Genomic DNA, 12,887 nt, shown 5'->3' with positions numbered 1-12,887 from the left:
AACTAAAGATAACAATAACATTATTTTGACAATTCTATTTCTCTTTCTTTTTGTATAGTAATTTAGGAAGCCATTTTATTTTCGTTTAACTAATGGATCAAAATCATTTATAACAGAACTTTGTTTATCTTATATCTGTTGTTATTGTCTGATTGCCAACTCACTACAACAATAAGCAATCGTCTGGGTTACTAAACCCGGTTGTGCTAGATCGTATTAATTAAGGTTTTGAGCCTCAAGCCAAGGTTATTTACTGCAGCCGCCTATAATTTCAACAAGTAGCCTACATTTAATTTAATTAAAAACTTGTCAGTGTATAAACACTTACGACGGCATATTAAGGACTTAATTAGTTTATACGCTGAATGAGTCGTATGCTAAATCATTTAGTAATACGATTATCTTTTATCGAACATGCTACCTGCTTCCAAAGCATGATACTTGTTTATAAAATGCATCGTTGAATTATAACTGAGAACGCTATTATTTCTGCAAGTTTTCTAGATCAAAATCAACGGAGAAAACTTGATTACCATGCCATGAAACGTAAACGCTTTGACCTATTTTGTAAATAAAGATAATAGACTTAGGAATCCATTCAAAATTAATTCATTTTGTAGCAAATACGCGTGTTCGCGTTCAAATTACATCTTGGAAATAGATATTTTGGAATGAAAATCGCCTTTTAAGCCTTGTTTTGGGATAACACGTGTATTTCATAACTTGTAGGATATAAAAAAAAACATTTAAGGTAAAAAAAGTATTTATTTGTACAATACAAAAATTACAACGAATCTAATTTAAACTATTCATGACTCAATCGACGTCTAAGCTCCTAAAGGATCCTTCTACGCCGAACAAATTGGATGAGTTCTTGGGACTCCCAGGCCTCTTGGACTCATCGGAACGCACCTCCTCTTGTTTCAAGAACCAGTCGCGGTAACTCTCTACTTTAGCTTTCCAGTGATCTGCGAAAATTACGTCAAGTGTGAGTTTCTAGTCGACGCTCTCGGAACATAGGTCGTACATGTATGTACAGTACAATGTACTCGTGATATTAATTGTGTGCCGAGTGTAATTTGTTTTGAAACTAATTGTTATTTACACAACTCTATGATAACATCATCATTTCCCCGAAGGATTGGGCCGGGCTGTTTCTATAGAGCCCTAAAAATTAAACAATTTTGTTTTTATAACATACGGCGGATGATAGGCCTATTTATCAGCCAGTCCCTGCGTAATATTAGAGGTTCTTTTGTTTTTTCTGCTCCTTTTGAAGAATGCTTCGAAATCCAAATTCAAATCATGATCATGTTTTTAAGTTGAAAACAATAAACAAGATCAGAAAAGGTTTTACTGATGTTTACCTGTAAGTTCTTGTAGCTGACCATCAGTACCTCCGTATTCCACAGGAAGGATTGACTTTGGTATAACTTTATACATAGCTGCATAGTTTTGATTATGCACACTAATCTGAAATGAAAACAACGTTGTTATTACTTGCCTGCTTTTGTTAAATGGGCTTCTTCGAATCGACTTGTTTAATATTACGAACAGCCGTTTAGAAGTTGGATAGTTTTGTATACAAAAAATACCAAGCAATATGACTAATACACATTATTACTTTGAATATAGGCAACTAATTGTAGACAATAAGATACTTAGGCCTAAGTTCAGTGACAGCATAAACGTCAGTTTTCCTTAGAACCACTCTGAAACTTGCACGTAGTATAAAAACTGTTTTAAGAAAACTGGCAGTTATGTTGTCGGTGCTATTGGGACTTACTCTTTTCTTTAATTTTTCTCCTAAAAATGTTTTAAATATTGTGTATGCTGTCTCGAATCCAGTCGGTGTGTTCAGGATATGGTTTCCTTTAACGCGTACCGGCAGCGCCTTCTCGAAGCATGATATGACCTTCTTGGCTAACGCTGGCGTCCATTGACTGAGCACACTTATTCCTACATCCTTCATGTCGACTATTACGACCTGAAATAAAAGTTAAGTGTACACATCAGACAGAATCTTTTATTTTTCAAGTCCTAAATATTCTCGAGGAGTTACATCACAAGAGTTCTTTGGGATCTATCTTGAAAATCAAGCTTAACACACACAGTAGTAGCTATCACCAATGAAATGTATATGGACCATCTACGTATATTATTTTTTCCTTCAAAATATACATTCCTTGTGCATTCCCTAATATAAAAATAGGAAGGTCTCAACACGACCCTTATAATCCTATCCTGAGCGGAATGTCGGCAAAGTGATCCTACCTCGCCAGCAACAGAGAAATTGTCATCTTCGAGCATTAATATCTCGGTCACCATGAGGGCCACCTTAATTAAGTCAGAAAGGTGATATTTAGAGGGGTCGAACACCCCTAGCCTCATTATACATGTTCGTGGCGAAGCTTCATCAACACAATTCTTCAAAGGCAGGAAAACTCTGGAAGTAATATAAAATAAATTCGATTATCCAGCCGTCTCAAATACCAACTGCTAGAATATAAATGTATTCGCACAAAAACAAAAGTAGAACGCTGGAGCCGTTTCCAAAACCACATTTTAGCCGAAAGTGCCCACTGTTCCACTTTCCTCATTTAGTCAGCATTGATTAGACGCTGGGGTAAAAATATTTTCTTACCCAAGTTTAAGTATTTCTTGAATCTTAGGTCCGTTGGGATCTCTGTCCCCGAAAAACTCTGGTACAATAGTTTTTAAAGTGTAATACATGTCCAACTTCTCTTTTGCCCTTTCGAGACTGTATTTTCCGCCGCGTAAAAATCCGACGAGCCATTGATCCGCTGAAAATTAATTCATTTTATTATAAATACAGTTTTACTTCGTCTTTATGACCATGATCGTTTGATTACATTTTCCTAAAAGCTGGTGAGAAATTAAAGACCACAATACAAAAATGGAACTTGCAGCGACATCTTTGCATCGCTTATAGAACTATAGACTGAAGTGAAACACAAGAAGTGCTGTTGCCAACAACACATCATTTATTTGCTCTTCGTACTGACATAGTGCGGGAGCTATCACATAGATGTCGCTACCGCACGTAGTAACGACAGCAAAAATTGTTGCAGTTTACATGAGAAGTGCTGTAAATGATACTTACATGGTTGTACATTTTGTAGATGTGGTTGTTTTTTGAGCCATTCTCTCAACGCTAACAGGTCAGACTGTGCTCTCTTAGGATTCTCATTGATTTCTGACTGGGCTTTCTTCGACAGAGCGGCTGATAGCGGCCTGACCGTCATTTTCGAACATCGATTTCGTCGTCAGATCTAAATCAAAGATAATTAGGTACTTAGTAGCTGAATGGTTGAGGAAAAACGGGGAGCTATCTTTATGATTCACATTTTCATGAATTACAGTAGGTAATGATATCGCATCCTATCAAATGATTTGTTTGATAAAAGAACAACGCTCGCTGGACTTGTTCAAGGTTGAAATATAGGTACAATAATATCGATCTATGCTTTATCTGCGTGAAAGTTGAGTGTCTCATTAATACCAACATGTAATATAAAAATTATCTATAATGCCTACGAGTCTATAGAAAAGTACCAAACCTACCGATTGATATGGACAGGATATTGATTTAAAATGTACGTATCAAACATGCGTGGAAATGTTGTGATTATTTTCAAAACAAGAACAAAATCAAATCAAAAGCAGGCGCGTTTTTTGAATTTGGAACATTACCTACACAGCTCCAGCATATTGTTTGAAATGAAATGCTGGGGTTTTCTTTGATTTTTATCGTTCTTGCCGTACCTAGATACAAAATAAGTTAGAAGTCTCTTTGCTTTAAATTAAGTTTACCTACGTGGCTATATGCGTTTGCCTTTCTGCTTAATGTATAAAACTTTAAACTAGTTTCTACCAGCGGTTTCACCTTCATCCAGTGAGGACTTATGCACGAACCCGGATAAAAGTACCTAGCCTATAGTCTTCCGATTTACGATTTTTTCAAATCGGACATGTACCTAGTTTTTGAGTAGGAGCGCGTTCAAGTAAACAAGCTCTTCAGCTTCATGATTTGGCTGAAAGCTGAATTCTTGATCTGTTATTTACATAGCTATTCAGTCCTTGTCCTACGCCTTCAAACTCATAAGTAGGTACTCGACCTGCAATTGCCTAATTATCGGCCTTTTCAATAATTAAGTGCTATTAAATGTTTCTCTTTTATTTTATTTGTTAATGTAAGTACGTATCTCTTGCCTTACCTTGAATTTGAATCAGAAAATGCAAATTGTTTAAACTAAACTGGTAATTACAGTGACTTTTTTTCTAATTAACATAAAAATACCATCTTCTTTGTGTATTTAATTAAGATAGTTAATTAAAGTATCGGACAGAATGTTTAATAAGTACTTACGGGTAATCATTGATAAAATTAACCGCACTGGTTAGGTAATCAGCAATGAAATTTTCGAACCTAGTTTTCAACACCTGTGAGATATTTGTAAATATTTGAAAGAAATAGACAATCAGTCAAGTATAATAAAAGTATTTTTTTCAGGTATGTAGATACCGCCTACTCTAGTATGATGTATGATAATAAATTTAAGCGTTTAAGGAATTAAACAAATATTTTAGTATATAAAATGTTACAGATTGTTACAGCCTTTTTATCGTCCCACTGCTGGGCACAGGCCTCCTCTCACATGGAGAAGGATTGAGCATAATCACCACGCTTGCTCAATGCGGGTTGGTGATTTCAGACTTTATAGTCCAGGTTTCCTCAAGATGTTTTCCTTCACCTTTTTATCAGCCATTGGTGTTTAAGTATACTTAGAAAGTACATACAAACTTAGAAAAGTTGCATTGGTACTTGCCTGACTCTGGAATCGAACCCACACCCTCATACTCGAAAGGTTGGTTCTTTACCCACTAGGCCACCACGACTTTTTCGACTTTAGTATATAAAATAAAATAAAATATTAAAAGAATGACGAGCAATATTAAATAAATATTTACACTTTTATCACAAGGTCTTGGCTAGAGTGAAAATTTCATAAGAGTCATTGACTTAACCTAACAGTGACAAACTGTATATTAAGTAATGTAATGTAAAGTAGCATGCTATACAGACTTCAATTATTTCGATCATGTTCTTCTGACGTGAGACACAATGTCAGTGGGTACTTATCTATGTATATTCGTTAATTAACTTTGCAATAAAGGTGTTAACTAGCGTCAAGGTCACTTACAAATAAAGTATCTATTCCTATTTTTGTTTTTCATCACAGAGGAAGGAAAAATGTTTTGATCTCTATGGTTTTCACATGAATAGTCACTCGTTATTACTACACTAAGTTTCTACCACAGCAAATATGTGCACCTAAAATAGCACTCGTAATTTATTTATTAAGATTTAAAATTTTCAGATAATTTTCAGAAGATCAAAAAAGGAAAAAAACTATCAGGTGATTCGTGAGTTCATAAACTAAACAAATATTTGTCAAAAACAATCGCGATAAAACGGGTTCATTGAACCTTTAAAAAATTGAAGACAATTTTTATTGCACCTTTAGTTATTTAGTTACACATTCAATTTATCTTTATTAAATGTTCTAACACAAATAAGTATATTAAATCGTTTACCTTAAGCACAAACAAATGTGCCGGAAAAAATCCCTTGATTTTTGACAGACACACCACGGTCGGATGTCGTAACTAGAATACTACGAGTACATAAAAGTTATTGCATCGAGAAGGCTGTACCTACTAGTAATAACTCCATCACTGATAAGATAATTATGACAGTGTTATTAAAAATTAACTTTAGGTACAGATTACTCACACCTGCTGCTAAGACAGTAATCATTCACAAGTATCGTATAACCTAGAAACAGACCGAAATATGAATGAAAATACTTATCCATTGACAGTTTTACAAAGAATTACTGGTATCGCATGGATATTTTATATGAGGACGTTTCAAATATGTCATTTAAAGTCTCATTTAAGTTATTATTTTTGTATGGCTCCACCAGGCCACGGGAGTATGGAGCCCCGGATTTTTGGAATGCGACCGTGCGTATAAAGCCAACACACTGAAATCCTTTTGAGACGATACCATTTTCTATTGTTATTAAATGAAATGTGAACTTATTTCATTTTCTTGACTGGAAAATATAGACCGGGAGCATCCCTTTCAGTCATTAAAATCTACGAGCAAAGAGCATAATAATATTATTTAATTTCTGGTCTAACAATCTACCGGAGTTTGAGTTTATTAATTTTCAACACTATTTCTGCGCTAGTAAAGTTCAGGATCGAAATCTGATTCTGGTATTACCAGAGAATTTCATAATACATGCATTTCAATGTCTTTTGTTTTGTCACCTTGAAAAACACTAAACAAATGCATTTATCCTCATGAATGGTAATATTGACTATTCGAATGCCATCTGAGAAAACTATTAAAATATGAGTATTGTTTTTGATGTCGGTTTTAATTAGGTATTTTAATTATCTGAGTGCCTAATTCGCATTACCCAATATCGATTAAAATTGATTACATGAGCAGTAAACAAATATGGTGTAATACCTAATTGGAATTATCAGTCAGACTCATTGATAACTCCAATAGGAAAATATTATACCTAGTTCTATCTTTTCTTTAGGTACAATGTATCAAATACTTGCTGTGTTTTGTGATAGATTACTTGTTATTATTAATCTTTGACACCTCTACTAATAAATGATTGAATTATATATTTCTAACTTATTAAATATATGTCTGATGGGTTTCAGTCTAGCTAAGAATAGAAGGACGTAAAGCATAATTAGCACTCTAAAGATTCGGTAAACAATGTGTCTACACGTTGACCAAAAAAAATTAAATATATAAGGTAATTTACGTAGTGGATACGTAAGAATATTTACATTTAAAACTTATAAAAACAATTCAATTATAACGATACCAAACACAATAATAAACACGACTGAGTCATATAAAAAAATAACACAGTCAACAACCCACAATCAACAACAAAACAAGGGTTTTTAATTTAAGATGATAATGATCAAATGAAAAAAAAACATTTTCACAAAACTGTATGAGGAAAAGAGATAACAAAATTATTCCAACCTACCTTCTATAGTAACAACTTTATCAACTACACAGCACTGAATGTTAATAGAAACTGATACCCTACTTCCAAAATATCTTCGTTTGAGAAGCGTGTTGCATTTTAGCGGCAAAATACTGAACCGATCTCGCCTCCGAACTGTTACGGAGCACTATCTCAATGACATTGAATTATGCTCGTTCTATTCCGTGCCTACGTCACCTCAGCCTGTGTTCTAGTCTTTAACACCTAGACTGTAAAACAGAAACTCGCACGCTTTTGTATAAATGCTCTAGTAAGTACCTATATGTAGAAGGAAAACCTATTTCAGTGTTTGAAAACAAATGAATCGCTGTCGGTAAACGCCATTACAATTGCATACACAAAAGAGGATTTGCTGTCACGACCTATTATTAAAGTTAGTTTAACACAGCTCATAAACGTCGCCTGTTAATTACTAGATCATATAATAATGAGTCTAGAATTTACAGTGAATGATACGGGTAATAAAGATTATGAGAACTTCAATCAAACTGCTTAGTCCATTCTCACAATCTTTATCGTAAATTTTGCAATCAAGCTAAAATAGTAATATCGTACTTATGCGAATCTTCAGAACCAGACTTATCAGTAAGTGGCAGGAATAATCCAACCACAAGTATTTGTCTAAATTAATTAACATTGATGGTGTATTTTCTGTCACCAGCCAGTAAGTCTGACACCAGTCTAACTAGTGGGTTAAGGAGGTCAGATAGGCAGTCGCTTTTTGTAAAGCACTGGTACTTAGCTGAATCCGGTTAGACTGAAAGTCGACCCCAACATGGCTGGGAAAAAGGCTCGGAGGATGATGATGATGTATTTTCTGTAAGGATAAATACATTCAATACTCAAATGCTCATCAGCCGATTGGCAACTGAAATGAAACTATACACCCAGATATAAATATTTATTCTCCTTACGCAGGCGAAGTGAACGAACCCATTCGAAATGAGGCGGCCTTCTCCACGACGGCTTTATGTCTGCAATATCGTGTTCTGACGTATTTCTGACGTTCATACGTTCCACATACGATGATTGATCTCTATAGTAAATTAGATATTATGATGCGCGTTGCTCTTTAATTTAAATTAGGAACTACTAGATTGTTCCAGTGAATGTGTGTGACTAATAGTTTTATTTCGAAATATTTAATATTTTCTTTCAGTCTTTTTTTTCAGTCCTCAATCAGTTGCATCAGTTTTAGCCATTGGGTTTCTAAATAAAATTTTCAGTGGAAAAAAAGCTTCAGATTCAACATTTATTTTAATTTATGTCTGTATGTCCTAAATTCACAATTATTTAAGTACGAATAGAAAATCAGTCTATATCAAGTTTCCTAAAGGACCCGTCCTCCAAAATGTCAGCGTCAATAGGAGGTCCAATTCTTTTGGACTCGTCTGTCCCCAATTGTTCCTCGAATTTCATCCAATCGTGGTATTCCTTGAATTTGGAGACCCAGTGCTCTGAAACATGTAAGAAGTATTCATTTAGAAAATTGCTCAACTACTAAATATTTTTTGCTTTTTTTAAAGTTCTGCTATCGTTTTGTTTTTTGCAATTTATTTTTTCTCTAAATATCAAGCGTATAGGCAATGTGCATTGATATTAAAATGTATGTCAGTGTTTGTCTGAAGCCAAAAACCGTATTTAAAAAACCGAGTCTGTTACTTAGGAGGTTACCTGTCATGTCCGCAATAGTAGGGCCTTTCCCACCATATTCGGGTGGAATTATTTCTTTGGGGATGTCCTCCATCAATTCTTCAACATTTTTATGTATTTTCAGCTACAAACAAAAAACATCTGATTACCAACTAAAGAAAACAAGTACCATTATTGAAATACTTCATAAAGTATAAAGAAAACTTAATGCAGCAACTTCGAAGTATCAGCACGAAAAATAACAAAAAAGTTCTATTGCACAAAAATATTAAAACACTAGCCGTTTCAAAGCAAAAAAATAATGGACACCATTAATGATATAAAAAGTAAACAAATAAAAAAAAGTCTAATGGCATCTTCTGATTTTTTTGGTCTAAAGTGGCCAGCACCAGGTAACTTCATCATATTTTTCTACTAAAAAAGTTTTTATACAAAATTAAAAACATGTTTAGTGTCATTAATGCATAAACAAATTGAGTTTTTCTTTTTATATTTTATGAGTTTGAATAAAATGACAGCTTACCCTTTGTTTAGCCTTTTCATTTAAAAACCCTTGTATGAGCGTGAATATTTTTTCAATTCCAGCTGGCAAGTTTATATGATGACTTCCTTTTAACCTGAGAGGCATGGAATCCTAAAACAGAGGTATAAAGCATTTATATGATAATTTAAATCAAAATAAATAATGTAATCCAAGGAGGATCTAATTGTTTATTCTTTCGGTCCTTTGCACAATCAGTAGTGTTTTTATTTACGATGTTAAATTAAATAAAGATCATGCACATGCGTATACAAAATGTAAACACAGATTTGATGAATCTAATATGTATTATATACAAAATACTTTTTCACGTTCTCTAGTTTGACTTAAATTTAAAAGGATTCAATATAGCTGCGTTAACTACAAGATCTATTATTACACCTTGCTTCTAGGCTTTCAGTATTATACGTACTTGGCTAACTGCGACCATTTTCTTCAGCATGGAGGGAGTGGCTTGAACGAAGTGGCTCATTGTAACCCCCTCGTAGTCTGTGACAATCTTAGTACCCATCACGCAGGCTACATCATCTTCTACCACCATTATCTGAAAACATTTTATATAATTTACCTTTACCTGTACTTTTATAATGTACCTATTTGTATTACTATGTTCTCCATATTTCCTTCCTTTGTTAACTTGACTTGTTAAATTTTCTGACCATCATTCATTGTTTTGTATTTCTCGATAAACACCATTTCCATAGAATTGTGAGTACGTACATAACTTAGATTGTATCGACACAATCTTATTGTTATCTATAAGACATTCAGAAGTCAGATTGTGCGTGCCATCGGGACGAATACCTACTGTACTTTGTACCTACTTCAATAATCCAAGTACTATTGTATTAATTACGTACGAATAGTTCAGCATGACACCTTATTTATTTTATTTATTTATTTAATAAGGTACATCAACAATATACATAAAAAATCTTTTTTTAACTTATGAACGAGACAGAGAACTTATTATGCTATCACATCAAAGAAACAGTAACGGCCATTCCTAATATTCTATCTACATATCTGTCATTTGCTGACTAAAGAAAGGAATTTGTCAATTTTTTTAAAGAGCTATAATGAAAAACTCTATCTGTACTAAGGAAATAAACAGATAGATAGAATATTAGAAAGGGCCGTAAAGTTGTTAGACCTATCAATCAACCGTCAATGGACGCCATTGATAGTTGATACAATAGATCAATATAGTCGAAACTGTCAATCCACGTCGAACAATCCTTTTTACCATCTAGTCTACTGTCTAGTAACACCTTAACCTTCAATACCACTTAACCACAATTTTGTTTCAATTCAGCAGCACACTACTGTTGATTATGATGATAATTACCTACCTGCACTAAATAGTAGAGCATGCACATGAGATCACCGACGTTGTGAGTAGCCGGGTCGAAGCGGCCGGCTCGGATGAGGATCACGCGGGGGTATAGCTTGTCTAATGGCTTCGGTAGTATTAAGCATGTTCTGAAATTAAAACAAGTTTGGTAATAAGTATCTAACTACCAGTCTTACCAAGGGTCGGTTAGGTACCCGGCTTGAGGAGGTCAGATAGGCAGTCGGCTAGACTGGAAGCCGACCACAACATAGTTAGGGAAAAGGTTAGGTAGGTAATAACTGATACTGTAATCTCTATCTCTCATCATCCTCCGAGCCTTTTTCCCAACTATGTTAGGGTCGGCTTCCAGTCTCACCGGATTCAGCTGAGTACCAGTGCTTTACAATTAGCGACTGCCTATCTGACCTCCTCAACCCAGTTACCCGAGCAACCCAATAGCCCTTGGTTAGACTGGTAATCTCTATCTCTATCACCCATAATTAGATATAAGTAGGTAGGTAAAAGGTTTTATTATAGTTATTTCCTTACCCAAGCCTAAAAAAATCCAAGAACTTTGGGTCTGTTGGTCTTATCCTCAACGTTATATCTGGAGCAGTGGTTCTTAGTGTGTAGTACAAATCCACCTTCTTCTTTACTCTTTCTAGACTGAATTTACATCCTCGTAACAACGCTATGAGCCATTGATCATCTGAAATATTAAAAGAAGTCATATTTACAACAATAAATTTTATATAAAGCCCAAAATTATCCTTATTAAGATCCCAATAAAAGTTATTGCTATTTTTATTTAGGTTTTTCGGAGGGTTTTTCATTGGGGCTCAATCAAATTAATTGACGTAAGCGGTACAAATTTAGCTCGGGCTAAAAATGAAAACGTTATTGACTTCGTAAGCTTGGTGGGAATAAATACTAAAATTGAATAAGGTTATCGAATATTCAATTAAGGAAGATGGTAGGTATATCTTAATGTAACAGGACAAAACCGTCATAAGAGTCGAAAGTCATTTTTATTTTTGCCAGACAGGTTTTAAATGCAAGGTTCAAACGCGTCAATACATTCCAAAAAATTTGAGACTACACATCAACATAAAAATAATTTGCAATCAATGAAAAAAAAACGCTAGACAGATAGCTAAGACCAGACCATAAAGGAGAGATAATTGCACATAAGTTTTATTGTCGAGTTTAAGTACAAATAAACCCGAGGTACCTACGATAACCAATACGAGTAGATAACCAATCGGTTTCATTGAGTGTGGAATAACAAAGCAATGTACTTCAAGGGTAAGATATTATTTTAAATAAGAATCACTTGAAACTTCTGATTTTACATCTTCATACCATAAGCGTATTATCAGAGAATCTTGAAATCAAGATTAGGACATATCTAAACAAACAAACTCATCTTCCTTTATCTGAATATTAAAGATATTTCTAATAGTAATAATGATAATTTAATTAGTACCTGTTCTTGCTTTCAAGTGAGGCTGCTTAGAAATCCAATCCTTCAGTAGTTGCAAGTCATTTTCAACCTGCTTCGGGTTCTCGTTCAGTTCCTTTTTGGCAATTTTTGCCAACCCCGGCGTCAGTTCACGAACCATTTTGTTCTAGAACTGAAAACAATAAGTACACAGGATTAGCACACAGGTTATACATAATGCTCTATGAATTTGGAAACAATGGTTCCATTCATTGATACATTGATTACAGTTTATCGATAAGAAATATTGATTTTCTTTGAATTTAGGATCTGTAATAAATAACCAACAGATGCATTTCTGACTACAAAATAAATAAAATTACTAAACAATAAGCATTGTTTGTATAAAGTAATGGAAAGTAAGATTTACCCAGGTACAGTTTGAGCGCTGGCGGCGTATCGACTAACAGATAAAGAGCACGGCTGTTATCATTATCGCGGTGCTACGAAGCTGACTCGCTAAATATTATCCAATCATACGGCAACCACAATCAATGTTCCAATTCTACCATAATTGCTCAACTACAATGGTATCTGAAGTTGTTTCGTATTGTCATTGCAAATATTATGGGGAATTCCTACTGTTTTTTGGATTTTTCCAACTTTTTAGAGTACGCGCCCTTTACAAACTTTTAATCGGCCGATAGTTGGTTTAGGCTAATAAATCTGTATGAAGATAAATTAAAGTATACACACGATCAGGTAATCGTTCAGTATCAGAAC

General features: G+C 34.3%; 2 protein-coding genes across 3 annotated transcripts; both read right to left on the bottom strand.

Moving 5' to 3' along the window:
• Positions 1 to 745: 745 nt before the first annotated feature.
• On the bottom strand, positions 746 to 7,285 carry LOC126053533 (alpha-tocopherol transfer protein-like). Of its 2 annotated transcripts, none has more exons than XM_049835788.2 (7): positions 7,116 to 7,285; positions 3,125 to 3,293; positions 2,645 to 2,804; positions 2,275 to 2,446; positions 1,787 to 1,987; positions 1,368 to 1,473; positions 746 to 968 (listed from the first exon to the last, which is right to left on the bottom strand). In XM_049835788.2, the coding sequence occupies exons 2-7, from the start codon at positions 3,264 to 3,266 to the stop codon at positions 817 to 819; spliced, it is 933 nt and encodes a 310-aa protein (XP_049691745.2). In that variant the 5' UTR covers positions 3,267 to 3,293; positions 7,116 to 7,285; the 3' UTR covers positions 746 to 816. The 2 variants fall into 2 exon arrangements, with proteins under 2 accessions (XP_049691745.2, XP_049691744.2); XM_049835787.2 differs by lacking the exon at positions 7,116 to 7,285 and adding an exon at positions 5,620 to 5,770.
• Positions 7,286 to 8,023: 738 nt separating this feature from the next.
• Positions 8,024 to 12,691, bottom strand: LOC110379405 (alpha-tocopherol transfer protein-like). The gene is made up of 8 exons (XM_064035327.1): positions 12,535 to 12,691; positions 12,150 to 12,297; positions 11,213 to 11,372; positions 10,683 to 10,812; positions 9,743 to 9,874; positions 9,313 to 9,423; positions 8,811 to 8,913; positions 8,024 to 8,593 (listed from the first exon to the last, which is right to left on the bottom strand). Exons 2-8 carry the CDS (start codon positions 12,283 to 12,285, stop codon positions 8,448 to 8,450), a joined length of 918 nt encoding a protein of 305 aa, XP_063891397.1. The 5' UTR covers positions 12,286 to 12,297; positions 12,535 to 12,691; the 3' UTR covers positions 8,024 to 8,447.
• Between the last annotated feature and the right edge of the window lie 196 nt (positions 12,692 to 12,887).

Source organism: Helicoverpa armigera, chromosome 6 (assembly GCF_030705265.1).
Source record: "Helicoverpa armigera isolate CAAS_96S chromosome 6, ASM3070526v1, whole genome shotgun sequence".
Lineage (NCBI taxonomy): Eukaryota > Metazoa > Arthropoda > Insecta > Lepidoptera > Noctuidae > Helicoverpa > Helicoverpa armigera.
This window is presented reverse-complemented; position numbering and strand designations above follow the sequence as displayed.